The sequence below is a fragment of the Portunus trituberculatus genome, chromosome 50 (genome assembly GCF_017591435.1).
Source record: "Portunus trituberculatus isolate SZX2019 chromosome 50, ASM1759143v1, whole genome shotgun sequence".
In the NCBI taxonomy this organism is placed as follows: domain Eukaryota; kingdom Metazoa; phylum Arthropoda; class Malacostraca; order Decapoda; family Portunidae; genus Portunus; species Portunus trituberculatus.
The window spans coordinates 9,106,284-9,126,392 of NC_059304.1; the positions used below are offsets into that span (position 1 = coordinate 9,106,284).

General features: G+C 43.2%; 1 protein-coding gene across 1 annotated transcript in view; it reads right to left on the reverse strand.

Annotated features, from left to right (window-relative positions):
* Positions 1 to 18,233: 18,233 nt before the first annotated feature.
* Positions 18,234 to 20,109, reverse strand: part of LOC123499874 (probable glutamate receptor) — a 30,032-nt gene continuing 28,156 nt past the window's right edge. Inside the window, exon 16 of the mRNA XM_045248409.1 lies at positions 18,234 to 18,312. Within this exon, the coding sequence (XP_045104344.1) occupies positions 18,234 to 18,312 (79 nt within the window). The remainder of the gene's footprint in view (positions 18,313 to 20,109) is intronic.

The window sequence follows — 20,109 nt, forward strand, 5'->3', positions numbered from 1 at the left end:
CTGTCTCGTCAGAGACTGCAGCAGATCAAACAGTGAATCACACACACACACACACACACACACACACACACACACACACACACACACACACACGAAGAAATGTCCATGAAATTATAAACTTACATTATTACTGTTATTATTATTATTACTATTATTATTATTATTAATATTATTACTATTGTTGTGATTTATCTTTAACTGTAGAGATAATGATAATGATAATAATAGTAATAATAATAATCATATAGTAATAATAGTGAAGCTTATCTCGCCAGATCGAAGTTTCGTGTCTGTCTGTCACTTCCCTTCACTTCCCCTTTCTCCTCTCACCCCGTCTTCCCACTTCTCTTTCATATCCTACCTGTTACTTCCACTCACCTCCCCCAACACACTCCCTATCACTCAAATTTTCCCCGTTCATTACCTCTCCCTCCTCTCACATTCCTCACCTCATTCCTCTCACATTCTTCTTTCCTCCGTGTATTTCTCCTACTTACTTTTACTTTTTCTGTCTTAGTTCTTCCCCTCACTTTCACTCTTTGCTTAATGTTCCTTTCCTTCACTTTCACCCTTCCCCTCATAATCATCCTCATTTCCCTCACCTTCATTTTATTTCCATTTCTTTGTTCCCTTATCATTACCCCCTTCCTCTATTTCTCCCCTCATAATACCTCTCCCTCAAACTTTCTTCATTCATCCCTTACTGCATTCCCTTCACTCTCTCCTCCTCATTATCTTCCTCATTCCTCACAACTCTAGCATACCTCCCCCCACTTTTATCCTTCCTCTCCTTTCGTCCTCTTGATCCTGGTGCTTCCTCACGCTCCTCTTATCACCCACTCCTGAGGGCGCCAGTTCAGGTGGAGGCCATAATAGTAAGCTCAGGAGTCTTCACGGAAGGTGTGGGTGTCGGGAGGAAGCCAGTGTATCCTGCCGACCCTTGCCTTTCAGTCTCTTGTGTGTTAGTGTGGCTGTGCTCCTGTGTTTCATGTGTTGTTTTGAGTTGCTTCTAGTTATTCTTTGTTATATATTTGTGTGTGTGTTTTTTTTTTTTTACTATGTGGTGTACGTAATTTCAGTTTATGATATTTCTTTATGGTTCTTTGGTGTTTTAGTGTCATATCTGGATTACTTTTTGCACATTATTCCTAGTCATGATGATTTTAGTAATAATTTGACAAAGATTTCCCATTGTCAGTGGCAAACACACTCCTGAGAACCAGATTGTTTATCGCTGTGAACTTTGTAAATACAGTCTTTGGAGAGAACAAGGCAGTCACAAATACGAGCTTAAAGACTTTTCTTGGAAAGGATGATTGTGTTTACTGTGTTTGCCTCCACCCACAAAGCTGCCAGATTATGTGTACACTCTCGTTTGTCTGGTTCGTACTCTTAAATGCTTTGTTCTCTCACTTGGACCGTTTTCAAAAGCTGCAGGTATGACTAGTTGTGCCTTACGAGTGTTGGATCCATTGGTGATATGGAATAATTCAAACTTATAAAAAACATGCCTGAAAGTCCTAAATATTTGCCACTAGAGTGTTCCCATTGTAAAAGATAAGACGACGAAAAGTTTAAAAGTACAAAGTTTTTATTTGTTCGCTTCGCCACATAATACGTGGAAAAGGTGTTACCAGATTTCACTGGAATTATGGGAAGGATGGGCCATGAATTTGAGAACAGTTCTGTATAATCTGAGGCAGACTTTGGGTGGGGGAGCAGGTGAACTTTTCGTAGTGAGTTTTCAAGTTAAGGTGGTGTCACACTATCACTTTTTCCGGCCTGTCACACACAAACGGTATTTCGTCGTCACTTTACGTCGTCACTTCCCGCCAACACAATGTAAACACAAACATGGAGGCCACGCTGCGGCAAAGATACGCTGCTCTGAACGTAATACTGTGTATTACGAAACTTAGACGAGCTAAACAAGCCAAAAAGCGTGCATGGATGGATGCGTTCATGGTTAGTGGTAGAACCAATGCACGTAGAAGCAGATTGAGGAGACGCGGCAAGTCTTTTGGTCTTGGTCTTGGTATGTAAACAAAGGCGGAAAATTTGCAGATGGAAACGATCCCTATCGTCTGACAAATTCATGCGATAAGTTCATGCGGAACGTTGAAAAATCGACGGAAATCGCATTAATCGACGGAAAAAGTCCTAGTGTGACACCGCCTTTAGGACAGTTAGTATAGTGGCATGAAAGTCTACGGAGAATAGGTTTTATCTTTCATTAGTCTGCGGGTAAGTGATGCTGCATTCCAAGATAACAAACATTGCGTAGTTCACTAAAACCTTCACATTAGCACTAGCCACATCAAGTCCATGCACCCTTTCATACGCCTTCCTTAATTCTACTTGCTCTTCTTCATCTACTCTTCTTATTCCATCAAGAGAAGTAGTCAAATTCAGGCTTTTAACTCTGCTGCCGGTGGAGGTATACAATGTGTTCATATCTTCTATTTGTATTTTTTTCCTTTATTGAGTAATTATGTAGTTAGTTTCCATTTATTTGTGTATTCGTTTACTTATTAGCTAGTTTATTTATTCTTTCGTTCATTTGCTTATTTTATTTTTTTAATTGGTTATTGGCTCATTAACTTCATTCCCTGTTGTGTGTTGTGTGTTGTGCTGTTCCTCTCTCTCTCTCTCTCTCCTCCCCTCTTTGGCGATAGTTGTTTGAGAGTACCCAGGCGTTGCTGCACCTCACCTTCCTTCACTCTGCTCTCTTCCTTGTTTATATTGTTTTTCCCGTACCCTTTCCTCTCTCTCTCTCTCTCTCTCTCTCTCTCTCTCTCTCTCTCTCTCTCTCTCTCTCTCTCTCTCTCTCTCTCTCTCTCTCTCTCTCTCTCTCTCTCTCTCTCTCTCTCTCTCTCTCTCTCTCTCTCTCTCTCTCTCTCTCTCTCTCTCTCTCTCTCTCTCTCTCTCTCTCTCTCTCTCTCTCTCTCTCTCTCTCTCTCTCTCTCTCTCTCTCTCTCTCTCTCTCTCTCTCTCTCTCTCTCTCTCTCTCTCTCTCTCTCTCTCTCTCTCTCTCTCTCTCTCTCTCTCTCTCTCTCTCTCTCTCATACGATATTTCTTTTAATTTCGGCCATCGTTTGAAATTTAATCACCCTCCAGCGAGGTACTGTTGTTATAGGAACTGATCAAGAGCTGCCAGAACATAATCATTGATAATATTAATAACAATAATAGTAGTGAGAAGAAGAAAAATAAAAAGAAGAGGAGGAAGAGGATAATGAAAAGAAATAGTGCAGCGAACTTTCTTTCCTTGTAATAATTTTTAAAGTTTGTCCTTTCAACTTTCTTGAGAAGGAATTAAAATCAATGACTTGAAAGAAATAGTGGTTTGATTTTTTTTTCATAATTATGCTGTCTTGCCATAGTATGACAATGAGAAATACACACACACACACACACACACACACACACACACACACACAGAGGAGAGAGAGAGAGAGAGAGAGAGAGAGAGAGAGAGAGAGAGAGAGAGAGAGAGAGAGAGAGAGAGAGAGAGAGAGAGAGAGAGAGAGAGAGAGAGAGAGAGAGAGAGAGAGAGAGAGAGAGAGAGAGAGAGAGAGAGAGAGAGAAAGAGAGAGAGAATATGTAATTCACCATGGTCGCGTGCTGGTCACCCAGCCAGCCTTCCCCAGGGCCTTTTCGGTTGTGAGCCAAGTGTGCTAACCGCTACACTACGTTGTGTGTGTCTCTGTGTTTAAATTTTTTTCACCACGGTCGCCTCCTGGTCACCCAGCCAGTCTTCCCCATTACGGAGCGAGCTCAGAGCTCATAGACCGATCTTCGGGTAGGACAGAGACCACATCACACACAACACACACCGGGAAAGCGAGGCCACAACCCCTCGAGTTACATCCCGTACCTATTTACTGCTAGGTGAACAGGGGCCACACATTAAGAGGCTTGGCCATTTGCCTCGCCGCTTCCCGGGATTCGAATCCGGCCCTCTCGATTGTGAGTCGAGCGTGCTAACCACTACACTACGCGGTATGTGTGTGATTCACTGTTTGATCTGCTGCAGTCTCTGACGAGACAGCCAGACGTTACCCTACGGAACGAGCTTAGAGCTCATTATTTCCGATCTTCGGATAGGCCTGAGACCAGGCACACACCACACACCGGGACAACAAGGTCACAACTTCTCGATTTACATCCCGTACCTACTCATTGCTAGGTGAACAGGGGCTACACGTGAAAGGAGACACACTCAAATATCTCCACCCGGCCGGGGAATCGAACCCCGGTCCTCTGGCTTGTGAAGCCAGCGCTCTAACCACTGAGCTACCGGGCCGTGTGTGTGTGTGTGTGTGTGTGTGTGTGTGTGTGTGTGTGTGTGTGTGTGTGTGTTGGGGGGGGGCGGCAGAGGGGATCAGTTTCGTCATTTTCCGTCACTTATCAATCACTGCCACCTGATGCTGGTTTGCGCAACTATAAACACCGCACCACCGGCTTTTATTTATGATCAGCAGCTGTCAAGCCCCATGAACACCTGTGTGAGTCTTTCATCACCAGTTCACACCTATCAACTTAATTGTCCTCACGAACCTCGATTACTTGTGAGTTGGATTAAGGTCATTTTTTTCCGTTCTGAATCTAATTAAGTGTTCAATAATATTTCTTTCTATTTATTTGTTTGTTATGTTGACCTGGTTTGCTAGTTATAGTTCTTGTTTTAGTTTTTATTTATTTTTTTTTTTGCTTTATTCTCATTGTATATCTCGTGAAATATTTTTGGAATTCAGTAATTTGAACTTATTCTATTTTTTTCTTTTCAAATACTTTTAAATTCACTCTTATCCTCCCGCTTTATAGTAATCATCTTTTCCTGGAAGTCTAAGCGTTCTCATTTCTCTCTCTCTCTCTCTCTCTCTCTCTCTCTCTCTCTCTCTCTCTCTCTCTCTCTCTCTCTCTCTCTCTCTCTCTCTCTCTCTCTCTCTCTCTCTCTCTCTCTCTCTCTCTCTCTCTCTCTCTCTCTCTCTCTCTCTCTCTCTCTCTCTCTCTCTCTCTCTCTCTCTCTCTCTCTCTCTCTCTCTCTCTCTCTCTCTCTCTCTCTCTCTCTCTCTCTCTCTCTCTCTCTCTCTCTCTCTCTCTCTCTCTCTCTCTCTCTCTCTCTCTCTCTCTCTCTCTCTCTCTCTCTCTCTCTCTCTCTCTCTCTCTCTCTCTCTCTCTCTCTCTCTCTCTCTCTCTCTCTCTCTCTCTCTCTCTCTCTCTCTCTCTCTCTCTCTCTCTCTCTCTCTCTCTCTCTCTCTCTCTCTCTCTCTCTCTCTCTCTCTCTCTCTCTCTCTCTCTCTCTCTCTCTCTCTCTCTCTCTCTCTCTCTCTCTCTCTCTCTCTCTCTCTCTCTCTCTCTCTCTCTCTCTCTCTCTCTCTCTCTCTCTCTCTCTCTGTTAATCTGTTTGACAATTGTGTGTAATATAATCATTTGCTCGTTCTTTACTCTGTCTCTTATTCTTAAATGTTACTGTTTGGTATGTCGTTGTTGATATGTTTTGTGGAGAAGTTACTAATATTTTCAAGAGTGTTGCGATTATTCGAGTAGGGCTTCACATAATCACGTTCATCCAACACTCGGACAAACTTATCATGTGACAGTTAAATGTATCTGTTGCAAGCACACTGTTTTGTATTACTGTGTAGTATTTGCCTTCTTTGTTTTTCAGGTTTAATTGTTCGGATGATATGTTGAAATGCCTAGATTCTTTATATTTTCAAAGGTAAATCAATTTTTATGCTCCCTATTTGACATTTAACCTAACCTTTCCCTGAAATAAGAGGTAAAATTGGTGCATGTGTGTGTGTGTGTAGGAGTGAGTGTGGGTGTATGTGTGTAGGAGTGAGTGTGGGTGTGTGTGTGTAGGAGTGAGTGTGGGTGTGTGTGTGTAGGAGTGAGTGTGGGTGTGCTAGTTTTGTGGATGAGTGCAGAGGAGAATAACAGTACGTGTATATTCAACAATTCATTGCGTGCGTGTAACAGTATATGCCAGAGGCGGAAAAACTGAGTACGAGTAGATGAGGGAGACAAGAGTGCTCCTGCTGGTATGCGGCTTAGCTACCTCGAGAGCTTGGCGAGACTGTGAGGGGGCGGCGTGACAAATACAAGCTCCTTTATCCTGGGAAAGTATGAAAACGCGTAGTAATTTGCAGGATGACTCTGTGAGAAGTCGAGCAATGAAAAAGATTGCATGATAGTACCGTAATTCCACACATCTGCCTTGGACACGCATCCCAGCTGGCTTGTAATGTGGTGGTGGAGGGAAGGGACGGAAAGGGAAGGGGTAAGGAATGGAGGAAGGTAAAGGAAGGGGGAAGAAGTACACGTGTCGTCACTCACTTATTACGATATCAAGAGTAGGGCAATGATGTGTGTGTGTGTGTGTGTGTGTGTGTGTGTGTGTGTGTGTGTGTGTGTGTGTGTGTGTGTGTGTGTGTGTGTGTGTGGATGAAAGGTACTTACCCAAGAGCTTAAAAAATAAATATACAAATTAAAGCTAAAATTAAATACAAATTTATTGCTCCCTTAAACCATTTAGCACTCTCTCTCTCTCTCTCTCTCTCTCTCTCTCTCTCTCTCTCTCTCTCTCTCTCTCTCTCTCTCTCTCTCTCTCTCTCTCTCTCTCTCTCTCTCTCTCTCTCTCTCTCTCTCTCTCTCTCTCTCTCTCTCTCTCTCTCTCTCTCTCTCTCTCTCTCTCTCTCTCTCTCTCTCTCTCTCTCTCTCTCTCTCTCTCTCTCTCTCTCTCTCTCTCTCTCTCTCTCTCTCTCTCTCTCTCTCTCTCTCTCTCTCTCTCTCTCTCTCTCTCTCTCTCTCTCTCTCTCTCTCTCTCTCTCTCTCTCTCTCTCTCTCTCTCTCTCTCTCTCTCTCTCTCTCTCTCTCTCTCTCTCTCTCTCTCTCTCTCTCTCTCTCTCTCTCTCTCTCTCTCTCTCTCTCTCTCTCTCTCTCTCTCTCTCTCTCTCTCTCTCTCTCTCTCTCTCTCTCTCTCTCTCTCTCTCTCTCTCTCTCTCTCTCTCTCTCTCTCTCTCTCTCTCTCTCTCTCTCTCTCTCTCTCTCTCTCTCTCTCTCTCTCTCTCTCTCTCTCTCTCTCTCTCTCTCTCTCTCTCTCTCTCTCTCTCTCTCTCTCTCTCTCTCTCTCTCTCTCTCTCTCTCTCTCTCTCTCTCTCTCTCTCTCTCTCTCTCTCTCTCTCTCGTCCGTGTAACGTGGCCAAGTTGTTGCCAGTAAATAATCAATCAATCAGTTAGTCAGTCTCCCCACCCATCTCTCTCTCTCTCTCTCTCTCTCTCTCTCTCTCTCTCTCTCTCTCTCTCTCTCTCTCTCTCTCTCTCTCTCTCTCTCTCTCTCTCTCTCTCTCTCTCTCTCTCTCTCTCTCTCTCTCTCTCTCTCTCTCTCTCTCTCTCTCTCTCTCTCTCTCTCTCTCTCTCTCTCTCTCTCTCTCTCTCTCTCTCTCTCTCTCTCTCTCTCTCTCTCTCGATATTGGGCCGGGTACACTATATTTTTCTACACCACGTAAAAACATAGACATTTCTCCCTAACTATTTCTCGGGCGCGCCAGTAAGAAGAACACAAGAACCCAGAACAACTCCACCTGTTGTGAATATTCTCGCAAACATAACAACTTTGAATATTCTCCTCTCATTGTTTTCTCTCCCTCCCATTTGCCTCCAGCCAGTCAGTCAAATTATGGTTCTATCTCGAGTTTATCTTCACTAACGTTGTGACTTACAGCGTGCTAGTGTTACTGAAGTTGTTTGGTGTATGTTTAAAGTACAATATGAAAGGACTCGATCGATGGGACAAGTGTCTTTATTCCTAAGTGTTTTGGTCTCTTATAAGGACTGTTTTGTGGAGACCATGCATATAAATGGTGGATTTTTTTTTATTGTTAAACGTAATGTAAACTATTCAAGTGTCGTGAAGCACATAACCATCGACTATTCTACATATCCCAGACAGAACATGATATCAATGAAACACAAAACCAGCAAAACGTATGTGAGAAAAAAAAAAAGACAGGATTGCAGGAGGTGGAATGTTGTGAAGGTGAAGGCTGGAGGGTTCCCTGAGGACGTGAAGGTTGTAAAGGCTCTGAGGCGAGGAGCGTGAACCCGAGTACTGGCCGCTGTGACCTGGCGTGAGCGATGGTGCCCTGGAGACTGCCACTTGTATAACGCCCCGCTGCTGCTGGTGGTGGTAGTAGTGGTGGTGGCTGTTGTGACTAGGGTACGGGTGTGATGGTGGTGGTGGTGATGGTTGTGGTGGTGGTTGGTTGGTTGTTGTTCGTCTTCCTTTCTTGTTTTCTTTCTTCTTTCATTCTTTTTCTTACTTTTTTTTTTTTTCCTTTTCTTCCTTTTTTTTCTTTTTCTACTTCCATTCCTCCTCTTCCTCCTCCTCCTCCTCCTCCTTTTTATCCCCTCTTCTTTTCCTTGTTTTTCTATTATGATGCTTTTGGTGTTTTCTTCTTCATTTGCCTCCACCGTCTCTTGATTTCCTGTTCCTCCTTGTTGGTGGTGGTAGTGGTGGTGGTGGTGGTGGTGGTGGTGGTGGTGGTGGTGGTGGTGATAATAATAGCAGTGGAGCTGATAATAGGATGATGGCTGTGGTGGAGATTGTAGTGATAGTGGAAGTAGTGGTGATGGTGATGGTGATGGTGATGGTGATGGTGATGGTGGCGATATGAAGGTGGTGGTGGTGGTGGTGGTTGGTGGTGGTGGTTGGTGATGGTTGGTGATGGTGGTGATGAGTTGGTGACACATTTAGCCAAGTCATAATTTCAACGTTCCTCTAATGACAGCTCTTAATATATCCTGGTCATAAATACTGGTCGTGTGTGTGTGTGTGTGTGTGTGTGTGTGTGTGTGTGTGTGTGTGTGTGTGTGTGTGTGTGTGTGTGTGTGTGTGTGTGTGTGTGTGTGTGTGTGTGTGTGAGTGTGAGGTAGTGATAGTTTACCGAATTTCTCTCTCTCTCTCTCTCTCTCTCTCTCTCTCTCTCTCTCTCTCTCTCTCTCTCTCTCTCTCTCTCTCTCTCTCTCTCTCTCTCTCTCTCTCTCTCTCTCTCTCTCTCTCTCTCTCTCTCTCTCTCTCTCTCTCTCTCTCTCTCTCTCTCTCTCTCTCTCTCTCTCTCTCTCTCTCTCTCTCATCATCATCATCACCACCACCACCACCACCACCATTACCTACTGTATCGCGTGTACCGGTCCTAACCTTTCCCAATCTCTCTTCCCCCCTCGTTTACTCTTTCCTCCTCTTCTTGACTCCCATCACGTGACCACATCGGCATCCGTGTTGTCCCCTTTGTCACTGTCTAGTCACGCGAGAATATCTTTTTTTTTTCTCCTGGGTCTCTTTCATCGCTTTTATTCAATACTCCTCCCTTGTATGTATTAATTATGCGTGAAGATTTTTTTTTTTTTTTTTTAGGCTTTTTATTATGATGTTTATAAGAAGTCAGTGAAGTAAAAGCAAATCTCGCCTTTGTCTTTGGACGTGTCTGTGGTGTAGAGCAGGGAGTGTCTCAGGGAAATACTGCAAATAATAAGGAAATTAAGTTCTATGCGTGTTTTCTTTTTTTTTTTTTTTTTTTTTGCTCATATTTACCTATGCAAGTTTTGTTTTTTGTTTTTCAACCGTCTAATTTTGTGTACTATCGTATTTTTTGTTATTATTATTTTGTGGCTTAGGTAAAGGTAACAGGATGGGTATAAGGTATTTCACTCTTATATGTATTATGTAAACGTGGCATTTTCCCTTATTACTTCGCTACTACTATTTAATTCTTAATCGTAATGACGTATACAAGAGTAAGAAGTGTCTCAGGCTGGCTAGTAGTTAAGAAACACGCCAAATAATAAGGAAAGTTAAGTTTTATCTGTTCTAGTATTTGTTTCACTGATATTTTCCTATGCAAGTTTTTTTTTCAGCCGTCCAATTTTGTGTACTATAGTTCTGTAATTGCTTTGTCGCTTCGGTAAAGGTCACGCGAAGTGCATAAGAGGTTTCGCTCTTATATATATTTTGTATACGTGATATTTTACTTTAATGGTTTCACTACTACATAATTTTTAATAGTAGTCACCTATACCAATTTTTTTCATTCACTAAATCCTCTATACTCTGGATTTTAATAGTTTACTAGTATTCGAATAGTTCTTAGATAGTTTCGTAGTTCTTAAATAGACTTGTAAATCATTCTTCAACTGTTTTACTTGGTTTTCTCTCTCTCTCTCTCTCTCTCTCTCTCTCTCTCTCTCTCTCTCTCTCTCTCTCTCTCTCTCTCTCTCTCTCTCTCTCTCTCTCTCTCTCTCTCTCTCTCTCTCTCTCTCTCTCTCTCCCTCGTAATTTATTGACGTTTTTTTTTTTATCTTATCCGTTTGTCTTTTTTAGTATAGCAATATATTACAAATCATTTTAATCGTTTAATGTCTGCTTTTACCCCATGAGTTTTCAACCTAATGTGGAGTCCGATCCCCCTATATTCTTTTATCACGTATCCAAAACCTTTCTTCCAGCCTTCATTTGGTTGCGTTTATGGGGCATTTCGGCGCGGGAGCTTAATGTTGTGTGGAGAATCTCGTCCTCTTCTTTTCTTTATAGCGTGTTCGAACCTTTTCCCGGACCTTCACCTTTTGTCCTTGATCTACGAAAAGTGTTGGAGATTCAGAGTTAGCGGGGGCGGGGGATACAGGACGAGGAGAACAAAACACACGAGTGTCTGTTAACCCTTTCACTGCTATAGAAAATTTCCTCTTCAATATTTATAGTTTCTTGCTCACTATGTTAGATACTCTTGTACCGTAAAAAAGAAAAAAAATTAACTTGTTATTTTTTCACTTTTCTCTTCCACGTTTTCATGGAAACAATATTTACGCTGTTAGGAAAGTTAAGAACGAGTAAAGCCATAGAAGGATCAGCACCAAATTTGTCTCTTTAATCTGCTTATAGGAGATACCATGAACCGCGTGTGTCTGTGTGTCTGTGTTTGTATGTATGTGTGTCTATGTTTGTGTGAGGCGTTGTATTCCAGTAACTAACATTCAGACCCAGTGTACGGAGAAAGACAAAGAAAAATAACCGCCAGAATAACTTGCTTCTGTGTGGGATCGAATGGCGAGAAGCAGTAAAAGGAAATGGATGTATTCGTGTGGAAAATATTGGGTCCTCTCTTTCTTCGGGTATTTTTAAAGGGGTTTTTACGGACGCGGTGGTTGTGGTGGCTCAGGCGGGAAATGGTTCAGGAAGGAGAAGAAGAAGAAGAAGAAGAAGAAGAAGAAGAAGAAGAAAAATAAGAGGAGGAGGAGGAGGAGGAGGAGGAGGAGGAGGAGGGCAGCAGCGCATAATTTTCACATCGGGAGAAGATTTTGTGTGTCGTGCGGAGAAGAAATGGCGTGGAATTTTTCGAGTGTGAGTAAATTACATCGTTAGGCAAGAGAGAGAGAGAGAGAGAGAGAGAGAGAGAGAGAGAGAGAGAGAGAGAGAGAGAGAGAGAGAGAGAGAGAGAGAGAGAGAGAGAGAGAAGAGAGAGAAGAGAGAGAAGAGAAAGAAGAGAAGAAGAACAAAACAAAAGTAACAAATCATATGACTAGTGACATGTGACACACACACACACACACACACACACACACACACACACACACACACACACACACACACACACACACACACACACACACACACACACACACACACACACACACACACACACACACACACACACACACACACACACACACACACACACACACACACACACACACACACACACACACACACACACACACACACACACACACACACACACACACACACACACACACACACACACACAGCCTACCTTTCCCTTAATATGATACAGTTCATTACCATAAAAGCGTCCCTCGTGCATGCCATCCTGCGCTGCGAGACCCTCATTGTCTGGCCCATAATAAGACAAGCCCGCTGCGGTGGACGTCAGCATGGGGAGGAAAAATTGAGTATCGATAGAAACGTACAATGAGAGAGAGAGAGAGAGAGAGAGAGAGAGAGAGAGAGAGAGAGAGAGAGAGAGAGAGAGAGAGAGAGAGAGAGAGAGAGAGCATCACACAACTCTCCAATAACTCATTAAGAAAAATAATAAAATAAAGAATAAAAGAAAATAGTTGAAAAAGACGCAAAAACATGGAAAACAACAACAATAGCAACAACAACAACAACAACAACAACAATAACAGCACTAACAAACATCTACCTTCTTCCAATTACTATAAACCACACTTACCAATTCTTGTACTCAAACATATACTACTATTCTAAAACAACACCACCAGATCCTTTCTAACACCACTCCAGTACACTCAACTCCACACTAACTCCTTTGTAATCCTTAATCTTAACCCGCTCTGTACTATGACGTGTTTCCATATTCATTCTGCTTTGCTCTTTGGTGATTTTAGATGGCTTCAGAAACTTATGTAAGGGATTAAAATAGTGAAGACTCTGGCCATTCATCTTCTGACCTCCATAGACACTTGGTAATGTAAATAAAATCGTCTAATTACTCCCAAAACTCACGGTACAAATGCGTCCCAGTAAGGAAAAAGTTAATAGCAAGAAACTCACACCTCCTTTTCTTTCTTTCTCTCTTCTCTTTCTTCTCTCTGCCGCAGACCAACACTGAGGTTAATAGCGGCGGCAAGATGAAGGAGATACATTTAATTGGTTTTTAATGAAGGTCAGAGCAGGGTTAGAATTTGTTAATTTGGCGTGATTGTTAAGTGGCGAGGCTATGATTGGAGGAGAGAGAGAGAGAGAGAGAGAGAGAGAGAGAGAGAGAGAGAGAGAGAGAGAGAGAGAGAGAGAGAGAGAGAAGGCAGACAGACAGACAGAAAGAGGGATTATAAGACTGACACACAACACACACACACACACACACACACACACACACACACACACACACACACACACACACACACACACACACACACCAAGATAATATTAAAAAAGATATTCCAAAACAAAATATAGCACAAAAAAAAAAGAAAAAAAAAAAATCAAACACCAAACTTTTACATCCAAATATTTAAAAGTATCTGCAACGTTCACCCCGGTTTTAATATCCAGTGTTAAGGAGAGAGAGAGAGAGAGAGAGAGAGAGAGAGAGAGAGAGAGAGAGAGAGAGAGAGAGAGAGAGAGTAATTATATGAGAGTAACTTCTGACGTGACTGCCCTTTAACCTGACGAGGAGACAGGTGGCCGTCAGCTGCGTGCGAGGGGAGAATACAAACATGAAGGACGAGGGGAGGAAAACAAGGGGATGATAGGCAGGAAAGAACGAAGTGGGGGAGGTTAAGGGAGAGATGCTTGAATGGGGGGAAGGGGAAGATAAAGGGGAAAGAGATGACGTGATGGTGTCAGAGGAAGAGAGGGGAGAGGTGGGGTGATGGTGAATATGTGTGTGTGTGTGTGTGTGTGTGTGTGTGTTAACTGTGCAGCGTGTGTTACCTGATATACACACCTGCATATTCTCTCTCTCTCTCTCTCTCTCTCTCTCTCTCTCTCTCTCTCTCTCTCTCTCTCTCTCTCTCTCTCTCTCTTTTATAGTGCACCTTCGTAAGTAGTGCGTAAAGAAAAGAAAGAAGGAATTATTATTGGCATTCTTTCGTGATCAGATTTTATTTATGCTCCTAAACATGACATTGTATAGGTTTTGTATGAAGTATGCTGAGACTTGCTTTGATGTCCAGCTCCCGATGGTTACCTGGAAGAAGTTAAGGCGAAGAATTCATTGGTGTTTGTAAAGAAAAAGAGAGTAAGGAGAGTAGCGGTGTGTGTGTGTGTGTGTGTGCGTGTGCGTGTGCGTGTGCGTGTGTGTTTAGGAAGGCCATAAATTAATAAAAAGCTCAAGTGACCTCGCCTAGCATTGTTTAATATTAATCTTAGCATTCCTTACGGGATAAATCAACTTAATGACGGCTCCAATCGTTGGAACACCCCCTCGTAGTTACCGTGAGGATTGACCAGGCAGCGTTAGCCTTGTCACTCTCCTCACACTAGAAAGCATAATAAGACAGACAGAATAAACAAGAAATTGAGACGATGATGCGGTGATAATACAACAGAATAGAAAACACGATCATGAAAAGAAAGGTGGTGTTGAGCTTAATGGTGTAGTGGTGGTGGTGATGGTGAGTGTAGTGATGGTAATGGTCGAGATGGTGATGACAGTAAAGGGATAAACATTCTCCAGTAGGTCATGACCTTAATAGCGAATCTGATGGCACTCCACCACCACCACAACGATAATTACCAACCCCTGTTTGCACGAGTGTGGGCGTAGGGTGGACAACTAGCACGACCTCTATTAAGCACCACCCACGCTGCAAATACTACCCACGTCATTCCACCCAGCACACACGTCACTCCACCTCCATTCACTTCTCTTATTCCAGTCATTTCATTTCCCCCTTCCCTTCCCTTTCCTTTCCTCTCCCACCGCCTCTCACTCTCCCTTCTACCCTCTCCCTTTTGTGGTGTACAATGCGATCTGTTATCCTTTATTTACTGTAGGTCGCGTGACGGGGCGGGGCGAGGCGGGGCGGGGCGGGGCGAGGGGTACGGGTGCTCCGGGGCGTGGCAGGCAGGAGTGGCCCTTAAGTGGATGACATCATGATACCTTTATTAGTGGCAGGCAGGCAACTCTTGGGTGTGGCCTTGCTTACTAACAAACAAATTGATACACACACACACACACACACACACACACACACACACACACACACACACACACACACACACACACACACACACACACTATTCGCTTGTCCTATAAAGCTGATTAATAGTGCCTTTCGGGCTATTTTTTCATTTCAAATTGTATGCTTCGTGAAACAAAGTTAATTGTTCAACACAGATTTCCTTGGGTACATAATGAGGAACAGTTTGGATCTCACAGATGATGAAGAAGCTTTTAGTGGGAGAGAGAGAGTAAAAAAAGGCACCAAATCGCATAAGTTTATTTGCAAGTTCAGAGGTGTCCTGTTCCCTCCAGTTTGAGTCCTTGTTCTTAGAAGCTTCGTTCTCTCATGAGGATTACTTTTTTTCCAGAACATAAGTATGATTAATCAGGCTTTTGTAGCTGTTTCCTATCAATAGTGCAGAATCCTTATTAAACTCTCACAAGAGTCATGAAAGCACTCATAGAAGATTTCAAACATATCCAATAGAATTTGTTATATAATTTTCGCCTAAAAGAGGAAAATATAGATATCACTTTAGTGGCTGAGTAATTAAGGATTAATCTCAAGCTCTTAATTTGCCACCCGAAAATACAACAAAGTCTTGTAACTGTATAGAGAGTAAAACTAAGCTCTTGCTTGTACTAAAACGGTTAGTGGAGGGAACCAAGGTCCTGAACGAGAGTGGTAGGTTTGGCGGGTGTTCCCGAGCAGCCTCCTCGTCCCTGGGGAGTGATGGAGGGAATTAGACTGTAATTTGAAGCAGGGAACGTCAGCCCCTCTTAATGTGCTTATAATGGCTCGCTGCTTATCTTTAGGACTTCCACCCACGCTGAGAGACACGGCTTGATGGCAGCGTGCTAGGCGTGACTGAGACCCAGAGAGAGAGAGAGAGAGAGAGAGGTGTTACGTTGTCTATTCCATCGTGCCCTCTTCACCTTCAAGACATTTAGCTATGGATATTAGGTATAGGAGCAGAGAGTATGTTTTGTACTCAAGAACTGTTATGTGATGAATTCTTGTTGGTTCATTTACGTATCTTCCCATGGTCTTATATCATGAGGAGGGGTACTCTTTAGTCTTCTCCAATAGAAATTATTTAGACTCTGGAATTGAATAAAAGAAATACTTGGGAATTGAAAAAATAAATACTTTTTTGGATGATTAAAATCTCCAGGATATGAAAGTCCATCTACCTTTTGCTTTCACTGTTTGCTTATAATTAGGAGAGTTTGATTAGTAAAGTTTCAATATCAAAGGTTTTGCGAATGAAAATTCAATTTTTTAGGTATGCCAGATAGATTTCCTTCCGCTTCCTTCTGTGATAAATCAGAGAGGAAGGAATGGCCGAAAACCTTCATGGCGTCATCTGGTGAGTGTTTTTGCGTCAAGTGCGTGAGTAAATCTTAGTGAAGGGGGTTTTCCTTATAAACTAACACACACACACACACACACACACACACACACACACACACACACACACACACACACACACACACACACACACACACACACACACACACACACACACACACACACACACACACACACATCATCACATCACAGTACATTATTGATCTTTCATTTGATACATAACTAACAGATGATCAAACTAAACTTCAACTGAATGAGACACTGAGAGGGCATACATCTCCTTAATCTCGGTGGGAAGAAACATCCTGACGAAGTACTGAGGAAAGGTGGAAAAAAAGTACTATCTGCTCTCCAATGTCCCGGGATGTATTACTGATCCTTTCCTAGATAAAGAAAGAAAGGAGGAAAGAATTAACGAACTTTCCGTAGTTGATTCCTTTAAACGAACAGATAGATAAACTTAAAGAAACAAAGAGATCACGTCACTTTGTATGCTGAAATTAACTCAGTAAGCACGTAACTAACCCTATAACAGAAAAGTAACTAGTGAATAAATCAATGTAACCTGAAACTAACAACAAACGTAAGAGCAAAATTTTGTAGCACCACTCACTGTCAAGGCCATACTAACGTCTGGCAGCTCTAAAAAAAGAAAACCGGCCTCGCTCCACCTCACTTTAGAAACTCTTTACTTTTTTCTCCCCCATGTGCATTCTGCGTCACATTTACGGCCACATTTATCATTCGTCACTAAAAAAAGGGTATGATTCTTACTTATGCCTCGTGGCTGCCCGTGGACTGGCGCCAGGCCGTAAAACTCTGCCTCGCGTCATTCTCTGTCTGTCTGTCCGTTGGTGTGTTTGTTGGTAGGTAGGTGTAACTGTCTGTGTCTTTCTGTCTGTCTTTCTGTCTGTCTGTCTTTTTCTGTAGGTTGGTTAGATAGGTAGATAGGAAGGTATAACTCTCTCTCTCTCTCTCTCTCTCTCTCTCTCTCTCTCTCTCTCTCTCTCTCTCTCTCTCTCTCTCTCTCTCTCTCTCTCTCTCTCTCTCTCTCTCTCTCTCTCTCTCTCTCTCTCTCTCTCTCTCTCTCTCTCTCTCTCTCCTTCACGATTCGAAAGCCTCATGAAAGAGAGAGAGAGAGAGAGAGAGAGAGAGAGTAATACACAAACTTCACACATATATATAATATATATCACCACCACACTCTGACTAGTAATAATACAACACACAACACACTCATCCTGTGTCACGTGAGCGGAGAGTAGATGGGACACCACTGCCTGCCTGACTAATACAAGTAATGTCTCGCCCTGCATCGTGACCCACTCAGCACCTTCACGCCACGCCAGGTACCCAACACGCACCACACCCAGCCACTGTACCAACATACCGAGAAGCACGTAATGAGTGTAATGAGTTCAGTCACCCCTGGCATGCGAAAAAAAAAGTTGGTGCCTGTTGAGTATATTTTTTTAAAGGGTAGTTAAAATTTTCTAGCGTCTGTTGATTTTATGCTTAGTTAAGTTCTGTTTGAGGATATCAGAGGGAAAGACGAGGCGTGTGCTGCGTGGAGGGTGCTGGAAATGCCCCTCCTCACCATGACAGACACAATTACCTAAGAGAAAGTTCATGGAAGTAAGTGAGAGATATGCTTGTTATTGGTGTGACTCAAGAAGGCGCAGAATACATAGAGCGTTGGTGCCACGGTGTCACTAACAGGAGCGGCGGAAGAACAAAAATTATCTAGGAATTGTCGTATACAGTCATTGTCAGTTTGATGATTGGAGGTTCCTGTCTGAATCTGGAAAGAGGAGACACTGGAGAAAAATGTAGGACGTGGAGATGCGCGTGCTGAATACAAGTTTGTTGTTGCAGAGGAAGAAGCATTAAGATAACTAAGACGAGAACAAGAAATGAAAGATAAGTATGGAGGACAAAAGATGGTGTGAATACCGAAAGGGATAAGGCATGCTGGGTTAAAAACGAGAGAGAGAGAGAGAGAGAGAGAGAGAGATATTGCACTCCATCAATCACATGAAAACCAACCTGAACTGACATTACTGAGTCCAAATTATTCAACCTGCTCCTCTCTAAATTTTAAACGCGTCACTTCAGTTACATACGATTCATATTTAGGACATGAATCATTACTGGTGGCGGGGAAGCAGGGTGGGGGAGGAGGCGGGGGTGGAGGAGCAGGCCCGGCCATTCATCACACTGTCCCACCTGCGGAAAAAGGGAAAGGAAGGACATTAAGTGTAATTAGGGGAAATTAGCCACATTAATAGGGAATAAAGTTAAATTGCTGCTGAGAGAGAGAGAGAGAGAGAGAGAGAGAGAGAGAGAGAGAGAGAGAGAGAGAGAGAAAATGCAAATAAGGAGGAAATTAGAAAGTTTCAGTCTCGCGCGAGTCTTCATAGTGTTGCGTTTCGCAATCATTATCATCATCATTATCATCACCATCACCACCGTAAACACACACACACACACACACACACGGCCCGGTAGCTCAGTGGTTAGAGCACTGGCTTCACAAGCCAGAGGACCGGGGTTCGATTCCCCGGCCGGGTGGAGATATTTGGGTGTGTCTCCTTTCACGTGTAGGTGCTGTTCACCTAGCAGTGAGTAGGTATGGGATGTAAATCGAGGAGTTGTGACCTTGTTGTCCCGGTGTGTGGTGTGTGCCTGGTCTCAGACCTATCCGAAGATCGGAAATAATGAGCTCTGAGCTCGTTCCGTAGGGTAACGTCTGGCTGTCTCGTCAGAGACTGCAGCAGATCAAACAGTGAATTACACACACACACACACACACACTAACTAACTAACTAAAACTTTAAGGATAATTAAAACTTTAAGGATAATTAGACCTTCATTTCATAAACAAACATTAAAAACGAGAACCTCAGTGAAGACGTTTTTGTAGCAGCAGAGACGCGTGGCAACAAAGTACAGGTGGTGGCTCTTCATCCTTTCAAGACAGGCAGTGGAAGGATCTCATGACGCGGTCAGGAGATGACGATCACTGCCTCTTTGTATTTGTAAAGTATTCAGGAAGAGCATAAAAATCCACGTGGCAAATGAATTTATTGACACTTTCTTCTATCTCGTCATTGGAACTAGTAAGGTTAAGTTAAGTTCCTCTGAGTAATTAGGCCTCTTAGAATGGACACACATAAAAGCTTGAAAAAGGAAGAAAATTAATATATTGACAGTTCACTCAACGCTTACAACAAACAAGAAGGAAGAGGAGGAAGTACATAGAAGAGAAGGAGGAGGAAGAGATGATGGTACTTACTCTATGTAAATTTCCACGCTTTTATCGTCCCTCCTACACACTTCAAGCTAAAGACCAACACCAATATCACAAGCGTCACTTTAAACCTTAACTACACTTGGCAAACTCAGCACCGTAAATTCAAGCGCTGTGGGAGTCACGAATCTTCAACATCCATCAGCGGGAGAATTGCTTGTGTGACGTCCTTGTTTGGTCACGTGGGTGCGGTGGGGGACTGGGGTAGGCTGTGCTGCAAGTAGGGTAGAGGAAGAGACAGGGAGAGAATGGAAGGGAGGGGAAGGGCGCATATTTTATGTTCCTTTGAGAGATTAAAGATACACACGGCCATGCATACAATCAATGTCAGCGTATTTGCTTGCCTCCTACTAATTCATCTTCGCACCACCACTGCCACGAGGCTGTATTCCCACCGCCCACCGCTCCTGATATTCCACAACGATCATTGGACACAAGGAACCCGCGCCGCCTGTCCTGGAACCCCTTTTTATAACCCCACTTTACGAGGCGTCTCTCCCACCCCGCCTCCCAGCGCCCCCAGGTTGTAATATCCCAGCCACGTTCGTTTTTTATCAGTTAGCGTCGTCACATCTACGTTTTCTATGGATTACTGTCCCCGCCCCCCCAATAGCCTCGTGACCAACACTGGGAGGGTGTTAGTCTTGCGCTGCCATTACCTTTTCTCTTCGACTAGAAATCTCATCTCGTATATCTGCCGTGCCGTCACCGAA